Raw genomic sequence first — 22,100 nt, forward strand, 5'->3', positions numbered from 1 at the left:
GGGTCCCTAGCCCCTTGTGGTAAGGTCAGATTACTGACCTTGTCACATCCTTTACTCCCCTGAGAGAAATGATTGACAACTTCAAGCTCTCAGAGGGGGTGGGTTCAAATTATATGGTAGCACTTGATCACTTTGAATAAAGGGCTGTCCAAACAGAGATTATTTAAAAATGTATTCTCTGATTTAAATATTTTATTTATAAATAGGTGTAGGCAGTGTTAAAAATAAAACCCCAAGCCTCTGGGTGGAATTGTTCAAGGATAACAAATCACCGTAGCTGGGCCCAGTGGAGTTGACACTGCTATGTGGGATGTATTAACCCACCTATGCCCTGCCCTGCGGCATCACTGTGTCCTGGTGGTTCGAAAATCATCAAAATGGCTAAAAAAACTCACCAAAACCTATGTAAATTGCGCTCTACAGAGCACAAAAAGATGGCTGCCAAATCTACCATGCATGTTGTCAGTGGTGGAATGGAGACCTCACTTCTGAAACATGTAATTGGGCTACCCAACCAGTAAAAATGGACCGTGCATGAAAAGCAGTGCTTGCTGAAAGAAATCCGGAATCTTGTTTTTAAATCTTTTCTTGGTTGCTGAAAATACAGAATGCTGGTCCAAAACACCCAGAAACATCCAATCTTCTTGATGGGTGTCACATTTTACTGAATTCAAGAAATCATTGTGAATTTGCAATATCCTGGAAAGCTGAATTGATCATCTAAACACCCACAGCAAAAGGTGCCTGTCTGTGGGATCTGTCAAAATATGGGCGCAGTACCAGCAGCCGCCTGTATGACAGCTGTCAGTAGTTTGCATCAGAAGTTTAAACTTGTGCAATTAAAATGTCTGGAAACTAAGTGACCTGTTATCAAGAGGAGGCGAGGTTGTAACTATTTCATTTCCATGGTTTAGAAGCTGGAATAAGAGTTCTAGATGCTTGTTTGAAAATTGCAGGTTTCGTTTTAAAACAAGAAAAATGTAATAAAATGACATTGAATTTAATCTGAACTCAAAGCAACCAAACCAGTTCCACAGCTTCCCCCAACAAAAGGCACCTCGCTTCTGCTTCCCACCAAGGCCAGGAAATCACACCTTTGTGAGAATTAGCTCAGCGGAGGAGATCTTGGGCTGCAGCAGAAGGGGACAATGGGCTTTCTCTGGCTGAAAGGATATGCAGATTGTGAAGTGTCAAAAATGGCCTCTCCCAGAAGGAAGGGGGCAGATTGCTTCAGACCTGCCAGGAGGAAAAGGAGGCGGGGACAGACAAATATTTGTGGATTCACAAGCACAGAAAGCATATTTTTAAAAAGACTGATAAATGACTGTGCAAATTTGTAAAAATTATAGAACAGCATTGATAATGTGATTTCTGGGTGAACATTTTAAGAGATGCCAGAACTCTGTCCGCTGTTCAGAGAAGGCACAGTGAAAATTCTGGTTTTGCAGCAAATGTATTTGTGTCAGAAGCATGAAACTTCACACGTTTATGCCCATATACAATGCACACATGTGTACACATTTTGGATGAATTAGATATTTGGCCTGGACAAAAAGTGCGAAATTCTGTCAAATCCAGACCCAAGATCCTACAGCGACGGGGCTTGGAAGAGTATTTGCTCCACAAAATATGTGATTTATGTATGTTATAAGATTGCACACATGTAAATATGTATTATACCAAAAGTAGATTTTATGTTCAAAAGGCAAAGGAGAGGATGTTCTGCCTCATAAATCCACATCATCATGGTGACACCCTCTTTTCTCATCCAATCAAGGGAGAGAAGAGACTCTAACCTATAGCCTGCCAAAGGGGTGCGCTTAGGATAATCCAGCGTACACACCCCTTTATCAAATGCATAAATAGAGAAAGCGGAGCACTTAGAAGGACACACACAGATTCACCCACCAACCGATTCCTGGTGAAGCACCCTGAGGGAAAACCATCCATATTCCTTGCTCCAGACTCCAGAAACTTTGCAAGCAGAAAGGCCCATTCCATTAGTTGAACCATTTTCAACGAGGCCTTGAATTTCCAGAACTAGAATCCCACCACCAAAGGGGAACATCAAAGAAAACAGCACAGATTAAACCCATTCCTGTGCTGTGCTGTGCCGATCCTGTCCAGTCCTATCGTGCGGTGACCAGAGCGCCTTGCTGATTGCAGACCCTGTCCAGTCCGGTATGCCCAGCAGAATTACTGTCTAGAAAAAACCTGACCAGAATTCCTGACGATTCCATTCAAACCGATCTAGTGAGTATCTATAGTGTAGGACTGTCACTAGCCTATGTACTGTCCATAGTCATTCCTATCTCAAACCCATCATCTCTTATATCCAGAACTGCATTGTTAGAATTATTTTGAACTGCCTGAACTCTCCGTCTCATCCTTACTATCTTCCTTCTGTAATAGTATTGTTAAACATATCTTTGCGCTGATATATTTCATCTGAAGAAGGCAAGCTCCTCGGCAGGCAAAAACTTGATCCAGAGGCATCCTGGTCCAGTCGCTATGCTTCCGTGTAGTATTTGCTTCTTCATAGTCTGACCCTAGTGTAAAGAAATCCTGTTTATCTTTTGAAAGCGCTTCCCTGTTTTCTCATTTTACGCCTATCTCAGAAAAACAACCTCCATGAAAACGTCCAGAACTTCTTCAAATTTTATGCTAAAAACAGAATTTAAATGTCTGCTTGTAGCTAACATCCTAAGCTTTCCAAAAAATCAAAAACTGCATCCTTATATTTCTCCCGCGATCGCGATTACAGCGTGTGAATCGTTTGCCAAAATCTATAACGTGTAAAATAGCTTTTCATTGCACCCGACCTCAAATTTCAGTTTGCACATTGCTTATTGGTGTCAAATCATTGCTAGTGTTTGTCTGCAACCATATAAAGCGGCTCCCATTAGAATTTAAACAATTCTAGTGATTTAAGCCATATTTAGTGTTTTACCTATTCCATTCTCAGACAACTTTAAAAACCATTTTGACAGTTTGCCAATCTATTCTGTTCCTCTCTTGTGTTTGCAGGGGGGTGGGGGGGAATTGGGATTGAACTTGTATTTGAATTATGCATTCCTGAAATCTGTTCTCTCTCCTCCTATCTCTCTACATTGCATATTCGGGGGTTGAGGGGTGTGCAGGGGGAAAGAGTAACCACATTGCTATTTGATTTGAACCCACACCCACAAAAGTATTATTGCTGTGCTGCATTGTTTTTGATCATTATTACTCCTTTTGATTAAAGAGATTGCTTAGTGTGACATCACCCCATTGGTGATCATTGTATTCCCATTAAAATAGTGTGATTATATTGTGAACTATATAAATAAATATTTGAACTTTGGAAACCAGCCTGATTCCTGGTTCAGTGTGACCGGGGGGCGGGGGTTCCAAGAGAGGGGCGTGATAAGTGGTATATCGTTCAGAATAAAAGAACTTTTAGACACAAATAAATAAGGTTTTCAGTTGTGCATTACACGTTATGCATTGACTTAGGTGAAGTGCCAGATTGAAATCACTTACAGCTATAAGGGCTCACTGGGACGCATAAGTGTCCAGGAACAATAAAAGGAACACCTTCAGAAGCACATGGACAAAGAGCCGTCCAACTGCAATACTGGATTAGTCCCGGTCTAAGTAATTAAAGCTGAGGCTCATAGGCTGAGCAGGGGAAGGCGGCCTTGACACTATTCTCGTTAATCATGGACTTCAATGGTAGCATATGCTGTTGTGATTTCTGGTAGAATGTGCTTCGGACTTAAAGGCCTCTCATGGTTATATGATCCTTTGGGAAGATCAGTGTCTCACCGTTAAAATCAGTGCAAACTAAGCAGCATCTGATCAAACGATGCACAGCGTTGTGAATGGTTCCTTGTCCTCAGAATCTCCGAGCTTCTGGCAGGTTCTAGCAGTTAATCCTCAAAAGGAAACATTGCCATCCTCTTCTGCTGGGCTCAGCCGACATATGCTCGGCTTTTTAGGATCAGAGTCGTGTGTGGTCTCCTTCCACATGTCTTTGCGCCTCTGTTGCTCTCTAGCTTCATGGCAGAAAGGAACCTTCTGTGTCACTCATACCATTTGGAGTACTGAGATGCTGAGGCCTATTTTGAGAGTCCCCACATGGCAATGCATCTAAAATAACAGTAGAACCTGCCCATAAGATAGCAGCTGGAAAATAGGGGGATGGGGAGCAACTACTGGGCATATGATATGATGATATTTATAACGCGCCTATACACAAGTGTTTCAAGGCGCGACGAGGCAAGGGAGGGAGGACAGACAACGATCCTACTAGGCCAGGTGACATTCAGATTGCGCAAGTGCATGGGAAAAATGATAACACTGCCTGGCAAATGTGGTACTTACCCATCTAATGTGAACACAAGAGCCAATACCGCCTGCTTTGCCATTGCTTGTTTTTTTCTTGCTGAGGTCAGCACATCGTGATTTGGCAAACCCGCTTTTAATCAACCATTGGAATAGGTTGCCATAAATGGTCACCACCACTTTTAAACAAAGTGCATTTGGGATCCAATTCTATAAGAAATGCAGCACTGCCGATAGTCCTGCTCCCTTTCCACACAAGGCCAATGTGAAATATACAACTTTAATGCAACTGCCGGAACGACTTGGCTTATTATTATATCGCTACTTTCAAATTAAAAAAACAAAATATCAGCGACATATTTTAAAGAAGTTGATTGCCAGTCTGCCTTGGTTATTGAACCGAGGTGCTGCTTAGAACCATACGTTCGTGACGCAGGTCCCAGCAGGACGTGTGCAGCAGGCAGAATGTGAAAGGCTCTGGAATCGTGGCGCAGTACAAACACTGCACTATTAGCATGTTGTATATTCAATTGTTGTTACCGTGCACTCCCCTCAGTTAGGGGAAGGTCGGAATGCTCGTGGTTAAAGCTTTTCCTGAACGGCTACCAGTTGTTATGGACATTTACAAGGGGGTGGGGGGCGCCATCTCATAAGAAGAGAAGTCTGCCTTGAGCTAGTCTGGACCCTAGCTATTAGACACTGGTGCAAGGTACGTTAAACCTCATAGTTTAAGTTTAGCGACCTGGGAGGACAGTGTGTGAGGCGGATTAAAGGATACGTGCTTCCATAACTATGACCGGCTATTGACAATGGTACAATGACTAACAAACGCTTAAGAGTCATTTCCCAATAATTGCAGATTTTGACCACATTATCAATATGGTCGGTCTGTGGTGCGATACTGAAGCAGGAAGAATATTTTCTTTTGCCAACGAGTTGCGAGTTCGAAGATAATGTTGATGATTTTTGGTGGGACTTCGGCAGCAGGAATAAAAGCTACATACAACACTGCACATCAAGGAAGCTTTCAGTAATCCAATCCTGGGTGATATGTAAAGATGCACCTGTAAATTTTACAATAAATCTTGTATTGGCAATCTTGCACTAGAGCTGAGGCCTTCAGCGTAATAAGGTAAATTGATATGATATTTATAACACGCTTAATACTAAGGTTTCTAAGTGCGGACCCGGGGATCGAGCCTGTGTTGCTCCGTGCCGTCTTGCTTCCAAGGCGACCACGTTACCCCTGAGCTATCCTCCCGAGGACGCAGGCCACGAGCAGTCCGATGAAGCGATTCCAAAGAAATGGGATCAGGAACTGCCCGGCTGAACTCTGAAAGAGTAAGGAGAACAGAAACCCTTCAGAGAAGGCTTACCCCACTTCAGTCTAGGAGAGTTGATCCTGAAAAAGAATGTGAATGAGGCTGGAATGCTGGTGGCAACCCTCTTTTCCGCGTCAATCTATCTAACTCTAACTTAATGTCAGACCCCGTTTCCCTTCATGGTCACATCGTCTGATTTATTTTCGAACCTCTTTATTATTTCCCCACTTCTTTTCTCCTCTCCCCTTTAGCGCTTTAACGCATAATGAATGTTGCAATTAAGTGCTATACAAGAAACCTCCATACATGCCAGGTACAGAGACTACATGGAAATCTGCTCAAACGTGGAAGGGAAAAAGACTGGCAAAGGTCATCACTGAACTTCAAAAACTCATCCCAAAATATTGCCAAAATTCCAGAATGAATTAGGGGAAAGTAGGGACTATTTACATAGGTGTTGCTGGAGTTAGCAAACTACCACCTTATCAAAAACCTATTTTAGGAATAGTTTATTTAATGGGTTACTGAGACTAGTTGTAATTAAATGTAGCAAAATCCCTTCTTTGAGGGATCTGTAGATTGTTAAGCGGCTTCACTTCAACACTACAGCTAAATCAATGCCTAATCTGGGATGCTGAGGGAAACCCTTATTGATATAGTTTTAGGTCCAGTTCATGTACTCTGGATGACAACCCTTATATAACACCCCTCTCTTAGAATCCCCCTGACCCCACTGAGCCAAGAAGTAGGTCCGTTTTGCAAATTTAAAAGGTTTATTTGAGAAAAATAACAATATATATCTATCACACTTTTATAATAAATTAATATTGGATATCACATTTAAAATATGACAGTGATCAACAATGGATAATGTTCTACTGGTAAACTGATTTGGTTACTTAGAAGTAGTATAGAGGATGAGGTAGCTGAAATGCTTTATAGTTTCAAGGAAATGCAAGGTGGAATAAATGCAGTACAGAAAATAAACTGATATGGTTTCACAAGAGATAATATGTTCACTTTGTTCACTTTTCCCCTGGTGGCAATTCACCCCCCCCCCCATATGCAATGCAAGGAGATGGAAGTAACACACACAGTCTTCAGGAATACAATCAAATACAATACGGAATTCAGTTCCCCCCCCCCCCAGCAAGCTTAGACAACAGGTATGTTTTTTAAAACACAGGCCCAAAATGCTTTTAAACGTGATGGCAATGGATGGGAAAAGGTGCTAACTGATTTTAATTCCCTCTAGAGATTCAGGGTGAGTGAGAGATGCTTGTTGGTATTAGTTGAGGCTCACTTTAGCAATGCTCTATGAGTTATTACCAGGTTGCAAACGGATTTTAACAAAGGAAAGAATGGAGCTGCTATTTTGACAAGTGGAGAAATTGAGCCAAATCGCAAATCGCGGTAAATTTCGCAAGTGCGTAAATCGCGATTGCGGAAAGTATAGGGAGTAGGAAGTGGGTTCTAGGTTTGTTGGAAAGCCTAGAATCACAGCTTTAAATTTCATTCCTAGCCCAAACAGTTTAAGAGAAACGGCTGATTTAATAAAGGTAGTTTTTCGGATTTAAAGTAAACTCAAAATGACAGGTGACAGCTTGCAGCTGCAGAATTGACAGGCGACAGTTGTGCAGCTTTAAAAATGACAGATGACACGATTTCTAGGAGGCTGTTCTAATTAGGTTAAAATAGTTTGGATTAGATTATTTTAACTAAGAGATTGGGTTCTGCACAGTTCTGGCAGTTACTCACTCCTAATTTTGAAATGAATGGGCCTCATCACGGATCTGGTCAACACGTCCAGCGGCGGTTCTCTCTGCTCGGCGGGTCAATCAGGCACCGGTTCTGCTCACAGCGATCTGGATCTCTGGTTCTGCTCACAGCGGTCTGGGTCTGGTCTGCGGTTCCGGAAAAAGTTCTTGGCAAACTTGCCCGGCTGTTGAATAGTTTGGTTAGGTTTGCTGGATTCTGAAGGCCTGCTGAGAATACTTTTGCTTGCAGTGGGCCTTCTTGGTTCAAATTTCTGTAGTCTCTGTTTAGCTTGGAAGTCTAAGTGTTGGATCTCTGGATGTGAAGTCGTCGGTCAGCATGCTCCGCAGCAAATGGAATTGAATGTCTATGCCTGTCCCAGCAGTCGCTTTTTATGTGTTTTGGAAGTGGGTGTGTGCGTGGCCTAACTGAGCCTGCCCCTCTCTACTTGTCATTGGCCCAATTCTCCCCTCTCCCGTGATTGAGGGAAGGAAATGGATTGTCATCATGATGAGGTCTGTTTATGGGTCAGAGGATCTTCCCCTGGTCAATTTGCCCACAAATCTATATTTGATTCAAATACATATTTCCCAGATACACAATTTGTTGAAATTACATGTACACATTATATATTCCTTATGGTCCATGCTTGTCCGCCTCTGATCTTCCTGGGGGCTTGCATTCAAAAATGACAACATTTTGCACTTTTTGACTGGTTTACCAATATTGGACATTTACCAAAAATTACACACATGTGCGCAAGGAGTATGGACATTAATTGATGAAGTGTCAGATTTTTAACATGCAGACATTTGGAGTAAGACCCTATTTTCCGCTAGCAACCCCCCAGGGTCCTAACACCTCTTAAAACGTGCACAGAAAAATCACAAGAATAATGATATTACTTATATAATTCTGACAAATCCGTACTATGAATTATCCATCTTTTTTTAAAATTATGCTCTGGCCCAGATGGGTGTGGTTTAGGTTCCAAAGCACATGGGGGAAGCTTCTGTCTGCCCCCGCCTCCAGCTCGGGTGGCTCCCAGAGGCACTTCTCCTCCGACGAGGAAGCCACTTTTACGGCCCCCTCCCCCAATAAAACATTTGCCTGAGTCCAGGACAAGGCTTTGTTCAACCTCCTGCAGCTGCCCCTCCTCTAATCTAATCAGAGAGGGGTCAACTCCTTTTGGTGGGGGAAGCAGGATGCAGCTAGGCCTGGGAAGAGTGGCTGAGCAGGTTTCTCCTCTCTGGGGTAGTTGTCAGGCAGAATTCAGCTAAATGTCACTTTAGTTCCCAGTTTAAATCAAACTTACAATTTTTACATATACATTAAATAATTACTTCCTTCAAGTCATTTCAGAATATAGTTTTACATTGTGTCCACCTCTTAGCAAGTCTTTCCTTGGCCCGGTTTGGGTTCCTCTGTTCAGTTTTACACAAAAGTCTGGTGGTTTTAAAACGCCGGCTTGCTGATAGCGGCGAGTACCGGTATTGCATCCATTTTTGGGATCTGTCTTGAATTACTGCATTTCAATAGAGTGGTCTTTTGTTTGATATTATAGGACCCTTGCTTAACATTGTTTTGATGGCATCCTTACAGTAGAGTGATGATTTGGAACCCCCCCACAAGAAGGTTGTATCTTTGGAGTGGTCTTGTGCCAACTGCGCAGTTCTCCTGGATTCTGGCGTGAATGTGGGCGGCGACAGCTCATCCCCACATCCAACCAGTCTATTGATTTAGTTTATTCTGGGATAGAATAATGGGCGGCGACAGCTCATCCACACATCTACCCAGTCTAAGGATTCAACATGGGAAAAAAACCCATGACAAGATGATGTTTATTTATGGAACAAGATGGTCTTTGCACAGCCCATTTGATCGTGCAATGGCAAACAAGAGGGGAGAACTGGCTTGATTTTAATGTTCATACAATGTGGGTTATGCCCTGTGAGAACGAGGTAACTCAATCGGGCTGATGGAGGGATGGGGAGGAACAGAGAGAAAGCAGTTAATCAATTCATGTTGAGAAGTACATAGATGTACAGAAGCTGCCGGTAAGCCAATATGGGTTATTGAACATTACAGAGATACATCATAAGCTTAGAGAACCGCGTTACTCTTATCCAGGATTTACATCAAAGCCGAAGAGTGTGCGGATCAAAGCTATCCTCACATTGGCTTTACACTATAGACTTTGTCGTTTTGCTGTGTTCAAAAAGTAACAATAATCCTTTGTAAAGATTTGCAGGGTGTAAGATTGAAATCGTATAGTGCAAACAGTCAATTAGATCACCTCTTGCCGTTTGTCCTACTTCTATTAGGGTAAACTGTGCTATACCAAAAGTTACAAATTCAGTGACAATTAATTTGTGCAACAAATCAGATGGTGGGCCAATTAATCAAATAGTCCAATGGTATTCGAGTAAACTCTCAGTTCAGAATTCTGTGATGAAGCACAAGGAGCCAAAGACTTTTTATGAATATACCCCAGGAAGAAAGCAGTATCCCCGCCAATGAACAGATTCTTAACCCTACAACAATTTCTTCCCTAATGAGGTCATGAATTATTGTTGCCCTCACATAGTAAGTACTCAGACAAGGAAGAATAGAAGTTCTTTAAGTGAAGATCCCTTTCCCAGTACTGTGATGAGGAGGCCCTCCAGTGACCCAAAAAGGAACTAAAATATTAGTACTGGGACTAGAAGGAGTGGAGGCATAGAGAGTGCTCTTGAGAAGCATTTTGAACTGTCTAGTTGTTGCCGGCTGCTCATTGGTCCAAGGGGAGTAGAAATAGACGAGGTAAACCAGGAAGTGTTGTCAAGCCATCTCTGGAGGAACTGCAAGTGGAACTGGCAGGTGAACAGAAGGAAGCTGGCTGTCTGGGACGCAGAGACAGGAGTGAGTAGGCATCAGAGGGACCCAGAGTGGAAGGACCACATACAAGAAGCTCCTGGTGTTCCTAAGAGGGGCTTGGGGGGAGGGGGGAACACAGGAAGGAATTTCTGCGACCCCAGGAAGGGGGCTAACCGTGCTGAGCTGCTATACATCCACCGAGCGACTACAAGGACTGGTGGAGCCCCGCAGCAGACTGCAGGTGCCTAGGAAGACCCAAAACCACTGTAGACCAAGCAAAGAGGCATGCTGGTTCTCAGGTAGACGCCAGGCCCCAAAGTAGTGCTGAAGAAGTAGGAGCAGAAGCAGTAGAAGACATTTATGAAACACTGAGAAGGGGAGTCTGGCACTCGCACCCATATGAAGAGTGCGTCACGCCAAAATCTTCATAGTCACAGTACCTGTCATGGTAGTGCACCAGGTTGGCTTGTCATAGCAGCGATAGATTGGCCAGGGGAGGGGAGTCACTTCCCCTGGTGTTGAAACCTCTGGGGAAATAAGCCAAGAGGCAGGAGGCCTCCTCTTGACCGGTGATAATCCGTGAGAATTAAAAGCACCTCATTCGGAGGGAGTGAAAGTGTCTTTGAGAACTATTGTGTGGCAACAAACAGGGGAAGGGAAAGGTCACGACTGATTTGAGTGGAACTTTGATACTTGGAGAACTGTCAGAAGGAGAGAGGCACTCCAGAACTTCAGTTCTGGATCTTCGGTTGGCACCGTGTTTTTTTTAAACTTTGTTTTCTATACAGAAATCCCCTTTTTCACATTATCCTGAGTTACGAGTTTAAGGGACGAAAATAAGATTGTACATAGGACGGTGGAAACATTTTGAGTTGGGCATCTTGATATAGGCACTAGTAGTTTTGGTTAAGGTAGGGAAACCCCTCTTAGCTTTAGGGCAAGCTAGGAGTTTCCTCAACCCCTTTTTACTTTTAATAAAAGTTTGTAGCAACCAAAATGCCACCTATGTGGTTCAAGACCATACCTTTGATCAGAATTCAAAATATAGCAGTGCGGTATTCCCTGGACTGTTGCACGCTACATTTCAGTAAGTGGGCCAACTCTTCCACGTACTCCGCACAATTCATCAAATGGACTCCTTCTTGGCAGCAGCTCAATACTTCACTTTAGAACTTTGTGGTAGAGTTTTCAGGTGTTTATAAGTGCACCCTCCGGAGCAGCATCCAATATTCGCAACTCCTCATACCATGCATGTTATAGCCACAGTTAGCAGATGGAGGTAGCTGTAAATCTCAGAAGCCTGATCTCCCCAGTCTTGAGAAAAACGCTCAGAAGAGGTTGCTATTCCGCTGGTCCTGCCAAGTCCAGGGAAGAGAGCATTATGCAAGACGTGTTAGGAACCTAAGCCTCCGGTCAGCCCCCACACACCTTCTAATGGGAAAACGGGGGACACCCACGAGAGGCCACGCCCAGGGGAGCCCAGGGATACAAAATGCCTGCCCATCACAATCCTGCACTTAGCCAACGTGCTGAGGCATCCTTGGGGGACATCCAAGCAGGTTCTGTCGTGCCAGAGGGCTCTCTGGATGGCGATCTACCTGGCACCAAGATAGCAGACTACAGGACAGTAGTCTGGTAAGGGTCCAGAACCAAAAATGGAAGTCAGGCGACTCCTCCCGGGTCAGTACAAAAGCATGAGACGACATGGAAGCCAGTGTCTTTACAACAGCGTTTTTTCCAGACTCACTGCATGTCAAGATTCAGGTATTTCTTAGTTGGGGCCAGTCAGGAAGACCCTCAGTCTTCATAGTTTAGGAGTCAATTATGTTTTCTTTGTATTAAGATGGATTATGTTGATCTTCCAAGAGTATCAGGGGAGATGGGAGTGTAGGAGTGATGAAACAACCCCTTCACCTTACTAGGGTTACAGGAAAAACTTCTCTCTGTCCCTTGTCTAAGTTGCCTCCCGATCTGTACAAATAATTGGTAAGGAAACTAAATGTTTTGTGTAATATTTTTTCTGCCCGAAGTTTGTTAGCCCTTTCTGAACTTTATATTGGTTAGTAACTTACTGTTGCGGTTCCCTTATACAGCCTGGTTCCCTTATACAGCCTGGTGGCATCTCTTGTTACTGTGAGTCAACCGAAGGAGGGAATATCCCCAACCAGATCACATCAGAGCTACAAACACCATCACAGGCAAACAGAGTGGGTCAGTCAGTCAGCATTGCTTGTAAACAAAGCAAGTGTTAATGACAACCTCTGTGGTTTTAGCCATTCTCATCTGATGCATGCCTCCTCTGCTGATATCAGGGCAGGCGCTATGAGGGTGTTGCTCTGGTAGGATGGCATGAGCAGACAGTGGTAAAGCATCATCTCAGAAAAAAAGTGTCTTGGAGGATGCAGTTTGGATGGGTTTCCTCAAAATACTTTTTGGATTAGCATCTTTAACTCATGTTATGGGCCTTGCTTCTATGTTCGACTTCCATGGATATACCTGGTTGAAAGCTTTAGGTGAAATGGAAATTTAGGGAACGCAGGGACAGTTCAGCTCCCATCTTTGAGGTTGGAAGCATCAACATTTTTGACAGCCATTCAATCACTGGGGGCCGGTCGCCATAGGTAAACTCTTCTGGGTTTTCACTCAGACGTGGATTCCAATAAGAAAATCAGATGCCATTCAGGTAGCCAGAGAGATCTGGTGTAAGCTCTGCAGCCACTGCTCTTCTGAAGCACACAGAAGCCACAGCCATATATGGCAACATTCATGCCCTATTCACTCACACAGGGTTCAAAATTGCCAGGAGCTATTCAGCTCCTGCTTGCAGCCTAAATAAGCCTGGTTAGTTTGGCACCAACAGCTACCATGAGCTACTTTCGACCCACCCAGACAACTGGTGCCATGGAAACATACCTATCTACCATTAACTCTGGGTGTTTGAGAATGTGTCAAAGAATATTTCGACAGGTCTAGAAGAAATCTAAAAACTAATGTGTCTTCTATAATGATAAATGTTAGTTTTCCTTTCATGTGGAAGTTAGATTTGCAGCTCGCCATGTACCAACTCCAGGATCAACAGAAAAAACTCTCAGTTACTATAGATGTGGGATACCCTGAGCTACTTTTAGCTTATTCCCCCAAAAAGTCCTTATTTTGATCCATACTCTCATTAAAACAAAATTAGGCAGCTTCCATCAGCACTGGATTGTATACAGGGACACCACTAAGGGAAACATCCAGTGGTTCACAATTGTGTTAATGGGAGCAGGGATAAAAATAAGGATGTGAGGAGCAGGAGCTAAAAGTAGCACCTGGCTGCCCACATCGCCCAAATAACCAGATGTTGGAACTCACATCGTGGAATTCCATTCAATGGCTGAAATAAAGTTGGTGTTCAGGATGGAAGTCACTATAGTCGGAAAGATCACAATATTTGTATGCATACTTCTTCTTATACTTTGAAGTTACAGGGGAGGTATTAAAGTATTGTTCAGTAACCTCCCCGCCCTCACCATCCATTCGTCCATCTTGAGATCTCTGATCACCTGTTTTTCAGGAACCCGCGGCCACCCTTCCGTTCCAATCACACTTCACTGACTGAATATTCTGCATTCATTCCAGCAATCGAGAGATCACATATCTCCCTCCTACACATGTTAATCTTCACTAACACTGCCCAACCAAAATAAAACCCCTTCTGCCACCCTCTAAATTCAGGACACCCGTCCAGTCTTTAGTACGGTCACACCAAGATGGAGAAAATGTGCTCCTTGGATACATCTCCACTGTATCTCTCATGCCACTCAAAGCATTGCAGCACGCCACACACACATTGACAGCATCAGAACATTCAAGCATTGGCCTACTCTCACCAGCTTTACAGAGAAGACTGTCTCAAAGCACCAGCCTCCATAGGTAGATGAAAAGATCTCCCTTTCCAGGAGTCAGCGCAATTTGCGAGACTTAGAATGTTGGAATGGAAAAAAGAAAAAGCAGGCAATGTTCTGTTATGTGGCAGTATCGCCTACAAACATCCCTAAAAATATATCGATGGCTCCATTGTTCCTGCAGCTCAGGAAAGAGCTGAAGACCTTGCTGTTCTGGGAATCTCTTTGTGGTCAATGGGAACCATGAATCTGTTTATTTATTCTTCATAGAATTTACAGGAACAATGTTAAAGTGTTGCTCGGAAGGATGGTCAACATCAGCATTTACCCATCAACAGTCATTCAGGACCCCTCACTAGAACCCTACTAGATTGTCAAAACCAATCAGCAAGTGCGAATCACTGGCTTTATCTATTGGTAGACGCCTGAATCCTGAGCGGACTAATCGGCACCCAGCCCCCGCCTCCCTCAATGTCCCGCTTACGGCTCCACATCACATTCTGTGCTCGTGTTATTAAATTACAAAGCACTCGCCTGACACGCAGCAACGTTTACTGTGTTTGGCTGTGTTTCTTGCTTTACTCGGTGTGCCCCCATGGAAACAGGAAAGTGGGTTTATTCTCTTCCAAACCAGCTACATGTTCTTTGAATGGCAATAGTAACAGGCATGTGGGTTGTACCAGGTAGTGATAGCACCACCCGCCATTTGGTAAGGGAGAATTTGCACCGGGTACAACCTTCCATGTTGATCATCATTGCCAATGTTGCCTTAACATTCCACTCTGGCATCACTCACTCAATATTCTGCATTCATCCCATGGCCCATAGTAAATAAATGATGTCAGTGGGTTGGCCCATTGTAAGTAATGTGCAGCGGGTAGTTGTACCATTGGTGTGCTGAGGATTCATTTTCTATGATAATGTGAACGGGGTTAATGTCGCTTTCTTTTTAATGTGATATCAGTGGGCCAATGCCCCACCGTGTTTGAATGAAATGTCAGTGGTTCGATGTCCATTGTCATAGAGTGATGTACAGACGGTGGATGTCTCATGGCTGTCTAGGTTAGTGAATTTTCATCCCGTTTTTATTCCGGATTGTGAGTTTGCTTTGAGCGATACAAATTCTGGACTGAGAAGTTGTTGCATCAAATGTGATAGGATGGAGCTGTGTGGCGTCTTCTTTGCCTGGATAAAAGCAGAATGCTGAGTGAGTGAGGGTTGTTGGCTTGGCAGTTGACCATTGATGAGCAGAAGGCGAAGCCAACCCTGGATACGGTCCTCATCTACAAACATATCCTTACCAGAATCTAATAAGAATAAAGAATACATTTTTTCCACAAATTACCACACAGGCAAACTCGGAATGATTCTGGGCTTGAACAAAAAAGGACAAAAATGGTCATCGCTGTGCCTTGAATACGCCTTAACCACCACTGTTGTCTCAATATCAACTGAACAGCTCTAGAAAAGCATGGCTAGCCCAAATCAAAGCTAGGACTCACAAGCAGCTGGCACTTAGAATGTGGTTACTTACCTTGCATGGCCACCCTGCCTCTTCGATTTTATTTATTGTACATTTGTATGGGGCCTACAGCAAGAAGAATTTCCAGGCGGCATTTCTCCCCGGCTGTTAGAGAATACACTAGGTTACATGGGATTTGTAGAGCGTGCCTCTTCCATTCACATGGCTTTTGGGCGGTCTGCAAGCTGGCACTGGTTGCAGTGACACCACGGCTATTTCAGAGAATGCGTGTCATTCTGATGGCCCGACCAAGATAGAATGGCCCATCGCTTTGAGACAGGGTGAATCAACTGCACGGGAAGGCATCAGAGCAAGGTCCGGGCTTGGCGCCACCAGCTGCACTGGTCTGAAAATTGAGATTTGGTAAAGGGCACTCTCATGGATACGGTGTCGGTGTCGAGGAAATCATCATAAATCGCTGTGCGCTCTCAGTGTGTGTTTTATTCTCAAGGAACGGACTAAGTCCTGATGGGTTGAGGATCCCCTGATGATAGGGTATTTGCATGGCCTCAAAAATGCCTCCATTTAATCTGAAAGCACCTTTCTCCTGGATGTTTCTTGCTGTAGCCCATTATGGTGAAGATATTATTTTAAACTACCTACCTATTTTCCCAATAGGACATGGCAAGTAAGAATTAAGTGTGTGAATTTGGAGCTTGGCAGCGGCTCTGGATTAGGATTCCCAGAGATCCGTTTGTGCAGCTTGTCAGACCCCAGAGCACCAAAGGAAGTGAAGGACACAAGATCTATGGGTCCACGAGCATCACAACAGGAGTGACTCTGGGAAAAAAGAGGTTCTTAAGTGTGGACGGAGGGAATTGGATAATGCATTGTTTCCTAGTGGCCCCAGGATATGGGCGACACCTTAAACCAGACCTACCTTAGGACTCTGAATTCTCAGACTTGCAGTTTTTTTTTGCCTAGTGTAAAAATTGACTCACAAGTCCCACCACGCTAAGGGAAAAGTTAGGTCTGACTCTCATTCCATAATCCAATGCAGCCACTAAAGAACTAGATAATTGGTCATGCCAGCCCCTTTAAAATGCATGATGGCAAGCCAAGACCTATATCGCAGCAGCAGGTGCTCTTACTGCAACCTCGCCAGACTATCTGTGTATCAGACCATGCAGTAAGGAAGCACAGAACTGCAAGTGGCTGCAATGACAGCACCTGCTACAGTGGAGCAGAGCAGCCCCTAATGCGGAGCAATATCGAGAAAATATCCCCAGTAGGATATGACGTGCTGTAGACTGGGGATGACGTAACGTGCAATATTCAGGTAAGCACTGGGGATATAGAAGTGCTATTTGTCGCTGGCATGCACTGGATTGAGCAATATTGCCAAGTGGAACGATACAGGCTTTGTTCCGAAAAATCGCGGTCACGCTGCTTATTATGGAGATTTGAAATAGACGCCTCAAGTCCCACCAGGAGCGCCTATAAATATATGCCGAAATTGTAGAATGGGGAGCGCAGCCGAGAGATTTACAGCCCTCCTCTTCCCCCAAAGGAATGAACCAACACATGAATATTATTTAAGAAATCTGGACAGCATCTTAAGCAAACATTTGCGAGGAAGTTTTCCATCTATATTCTAAAGGAAAGGTCTTTTTTTATTATTATGAAAGGGGACGTAGCTGCCATCTCAAATACCGCGACACTGTGGCAACCTGGGGCCTCTTCCGGCCGCGTGTGAGGCGCGTTATTGTACTTGTACGGCGGGGGAACAGTTGCCCAGTGTGCTGCGCTGCCCTCTGAACAGGCCTCGTCTTTCTGTGGCATGACACCACGCGTGATTGATCTGCCGGGACAGCTGACGGGGATTCCAAAACCCTCGTGACACAACAGCAGCCGAGGAAAGTAAACAAGGACGCTGTATACCCATCTTCAGAGGGGGGGAAGGAGTCTGGAAGCGCGTGTGTCAGATCCCCTGCAGCGAGCCTTCTGAACTGGGGCCACCAGTCCCTTCATGCCGGTGCGCACAACCGTAGCCCTCCTGGATAAAGCTCACATGAGCCAATTCCACCCTTACTCAATACATATCCAGAAAAACACAGTACTGCGCCGCATCCTCTATGAAAGAGTAATGGCCGGATAACCGGACACTGCAACGCAACTTTTCTATTCTAGGACTTCACCTCAACAAATCATTGGCATAAGGTGCCTACGGTCAGCCTGTTCCATTGAAGTGAACCAAGGCTGCATTAGTTCGTTTGATCAAAGTCCAGGGCCTGGGTGTGTGGTCTCCAGTTCAAGTGGAGGTGTCTAGTCACCCTAGTCCAGCCGTCTCAACGTCTAGTCCTCAGCAGCTGACTTCACTGCACGTTTTCAAGCTATCCGGGCAGGAGACACCTGAATAGAACGAATCTCAATGGGTGTTATTTACATAGGCTCTGGTTAGACTGAAAAGGTGGTTTGGGTGTGTCTCTCTAGAGCATGGCTTTCTGGCTTTGATGTCCATGCCTCTATAATTAGCTGGTTCTCAATGTGCTCGTATACAGCTGTGAGAATCTCCAATGTGTACAAAATATTCATAGGTCTTCTTCTTTCCTTAGCGTGCGTCCTAGAAGTTTTTTTTTTATACTGCACCAGCCATCACCACCATAATGTTCTAGCAGCACAGAGGCTTGTATGGCGAGTGGCTTATTGAGTCATCGCCCCAAGGCACATCTTGTCAATATATACTACGACAAAGGGAAAGCACACTACATGTCTTGTAATAATTGACCCATGTATTTTACTACATTACTGAGAGACACAAACTGAAAGGTATGTCCTTAAATATACATGACCTGGGGTATGACAACAGAATCCTATTTCAGCATCTGGGGATTAACCCATCTTTCGAAGTCACACTCCTGCCCTCCATAGACAATTTAAGTGCAAAAGCATTGTATCCCCCTGACAAACTTCATAAAGACAAACTATGTTAATTAGTGTTCCAATGCAAAGCCTTTCTGGTAATCTCTACAGAAGCTATGAATATTAACGTGTTTCACACAGCTCTGTAATAAGGGGTATATCAGGCGCTTTTACTCCCTAAAAAATAGGCAAATACTCCCAAAACAGAAAAATAGGGAGAAAAATACTCCCAACTAAAAATAGCAAACAGACAAATAGGAGCCTCCCCCCTGCTTTTACCCATACAGCTCCATAGATATGTTTGAACCAGTAGTACATGTAGAGCCACAGGAAGAAACTCTACTCTTACTACTGCCTGCTCTGAAGAATACAAAATGCATATTTTAACGTGCATGAATAACTAGACCCAAAGAAATATTACAAAAACATTTCTATTTTACAGTTAAAACATTTTTACTGGCTTACGAAATGCTTCCATTATGAATTGGGCTTAACTTTTTACTCTCAAAACATTGTTTTACTCCCAACTTTAAAAAAACAGGAAGTAAAATACTCTCACTTCAAAATCTTATCTGGAGCAGTGGTTGCACGTCTCAGGAGGATCCGAATGAGGGTTATTTGCTAGCTGGGCTGATTTCTGGGTAGAAATGCCACCTGCTGTAAATACCTGACGGGAACATTGATAAAATCTGCACCGGGCAGATTTTCAGCAGTGACAGTAGTGCAATTGTATGGAAACCCGCAGTATTCCAGCAATAACACTGTCGCCAGTGGAAACCTTTGAAGGTATGTTTTAGCGATTTTTTGTGTGTCTTTTTCCACCTTCAATGTGAATTTACAGCGGTGGTTCATAGCACTACTTACTGTACATTGTTAAACGCACAAAAGGATACATAACTCGTGACCCTTTTTTGCATTAAATGGGAAAGATTGTGAGGGGGTTGATATTATCAATGTCCACTTTCTGACCCTCTCGCAATGCTTCAATTTAAACTTTTCACTGTACTGAAGGAAAGAGCAGGATTCGAAAAACCTAGAGCAACGTTTTGGGCCATTTTAAAATAGACACCTTCACCTTGAAGGTGGGAGGTAAAAACAGTCAGACTTTCAGAGTGAAACTAATGTGCGCACGTTGCCAACAAACGTTACCAACAAAGTAAATACCTCCAATTCTAGCAATTTTAAGCTCATGCAGCAATAACTACCATTGCTGCAAAATGTGTAATGATCCCCAAGACTCCCCTTAGCTTTTGGATAGGGACATTGAGAGCAACATCTCTTGTTCAATATCCAGTAGCAGGAGAAACTCTGCTCATCGCTGTTTCAAAGCAGATTCGCCATTTCCTTCGTGGGGTGCTATCTGGCGTTTCCACACTAGACAGAACCTATTTTAATGTGTGCCTATATTAGAGACTCTTCATCTACTCTACATAGGTGTCAATACTGCCAAACTAGGCATTGCCTTGTTGAAAAATCTCACTGTGGAATCTCTGCTCCGCAATAGCGATAGGTGTGCACACATTTGCTCAAATACCCCCCCAAAATTGGTCGCCAAACATGCGTACCTTCCAGGGATGGAATACTACCTTTGGCTGCTTCCAAGTTGGCCAACCACTGTACCCTGGTGTTCCACTATTAGGGATTTTGTCCAGCAATGTGTACAGCACGTTAGGGGTTCAAGGTCTCTGAATTGTACAAACTCTAGCCCCGGATGTAAGTAAGCAGGTGAAACTGTTCTAAATTTTACAAACTCTACCCCTGAGTGTAGCTAAGCAGATTACCCTCTGTCAACATTGAACAATTTCAACTTCCCAAAAGGTTGAAGGATTGAGGTCTACTTATTGATGTTACTAACATGGACATTTTGCCCCAAGATGTTAGACTAGAAAAGTAGCTCTGTGCCAAGATATCCGTATGGTGATAAATATCAGCTCTTTAGCATGCCCTGGATAGAGCACCTACCCAATAGGTTATCCCCATCTGGGGGTCTACCTCAGAATAACACTAATTTCATGACGAACCAATAAAAAAAAGCACCCTACCTCTCCTCCATGTCCATCGAAGATACCGAAGATGGATGGATGGCTCTTGTTGGCGAGGTCGGTGATGACCTGGAAGCGATCTTCCATGTGGTCCCGTCGACCCTGGATGGAATAGACGGCCACGTTGTTGCTCTTGAATTCCCAGGTCTTGGAGAACTCTGCCTCCAGCACATCCAAACCCCCTAGCCGGTCATTCTGCATGATCTCGGCCACCTTGCCCTTAACCATCTGCACGGCATCTCGGCTGGACTGCACAATGGTCTTAACCTCATCTGTGTGGAAGAAGTAGCTCCAGAGAGCCAGGCTGATGCAGAGAAGGAAGAGCGTCTCCGGCCTGAGCAGAAAGTAGCGCATGATTCGGCCGAGCAGGGAGAGCAGTGTCATGGTATCCTCTATCATTTATAACTGGGCAATAGCAGGGGAAGTAGAGATTGGAAGAACCCTTGGGGTCAGTTCATTATCCAGGTGGTATCTAACCTGGAGCTGGGCTGTGTGTCTTGACGGGAAGCCTGGCTAGGTATCAGCAGAAAGGTAGAATAGGAGTTGATCAGGTGTGCAAGGAAATCAGGTGAGGACCACTGGCGAGACAGCCAAGATCAGCTCCACACTAATCCGGGCCCAAGAGTCACAGAGAATCAAGCTCTAAAATCACACGTGCCACTACACACGGAGTCTAGCACCTACTGGATCAGGAGCAACGGGTGTCGTGTACATTGACACTGGCACGCAGTTAATGAGAAGACACACGCACTATGGTGTACACAGACTTGGAAACTAGTAACCGCAGCACACCGAATCTAGTACACACAGGCTTGGAAAAGATGAAGTGATCGGTACACCAGAAAATATAACATGCGTGTCCTGGAAAGCCTCGATAATAACTGTGTGGATGAGGGCACACTACACGAGCAGCTTCTGGACGACCGGCAAACACTCTATACCCAGTGTGAGGGAGTGGGGACCACCGCGTGCATATGCAGGCTCTGGAAACACGCACGTATGATGTGCATGCACGGTCTAGAGTCGGGGGCCAACCGCTTTTGCACGCTGTGGCTGCACGCCTCAATGTCAATCCAAAGTAGCCGGTGTGCAGTCAGCACCATAGTCCAAAACACAAAGCTGGTGCAGGATGGCGGCTGGTACTGCAAGGTTGGCAGTGTGTGTGGGACACGCTCCTGCTCCCCAGGCGCTTTGCTGCAATGCTCGTTTACGCCGGGTCCCAGCCGTCGCTCCCCTCCGCTGTCAGTGCCGAGCACAGCTGTCACAGTAGCGCGTTCTCCCTGCGCCTTCTAAGGAGCACACCATCAGGGAACCAAGGAGAGGGGAGACGCTGGAAGGCACCATCTCGCTCCAGCCAACCTGGGTCCGCGCACGCGTACTAGGCTAATCTTTGACAACAATAACTGATCTCGCGCTGTGTAAACGCCGCTCTATTCGCCGTGCTGCACGCTCTAGACAGTCTGGCCATATCCTTTCGCACTTAACCCTTGGGCCGTTTACTATAAACGTGCCCAGAGTGGGTCCCCGG

General features: G+C 44.6%; 1 protein-coding gene across 1 annotated transcript in view; it reads right to left on the reverse strand.

Moving 5' to 3' along the window:
• PPM1L (protein phosphatase, Mg2+/Mn2+ dependent 1L) overlaps nt 1-21,863 on the reverse strand; it is a 983,415-nt gene extending 961,552 nt beyond the window's left edge. The window contains exon 1 of the mRNA XM_069618470.1: nt 20,573-21,863. Coding sequence (XP_069474571.1) covers nt 20,573-20,971 — 399 coding nt within the window. The 5' untranslated portion in view covers nt 20,972-21,863. The remainder of the gene's footprint in view (nt 1-20,572) is intronic.
• Nucleotides 21,864-22,100: the final 237 nt, after the last annotated feature.

This window comes from Ambystoma mexicanum, chromosome 10 (genome assembly GCF_040938575.1).
Source record: "Ambystoma mexicanum isolate Mex_15411 chromosome 10, UKY_AmexF1_1, whole genome shotgun sequence".
Lineage (NCBI taxonomy): Eukaryota > Metazoa > Chordata > Amphibia > Caudata > Ambystomatidae > Ambystoma > Ambystoma mexicanum.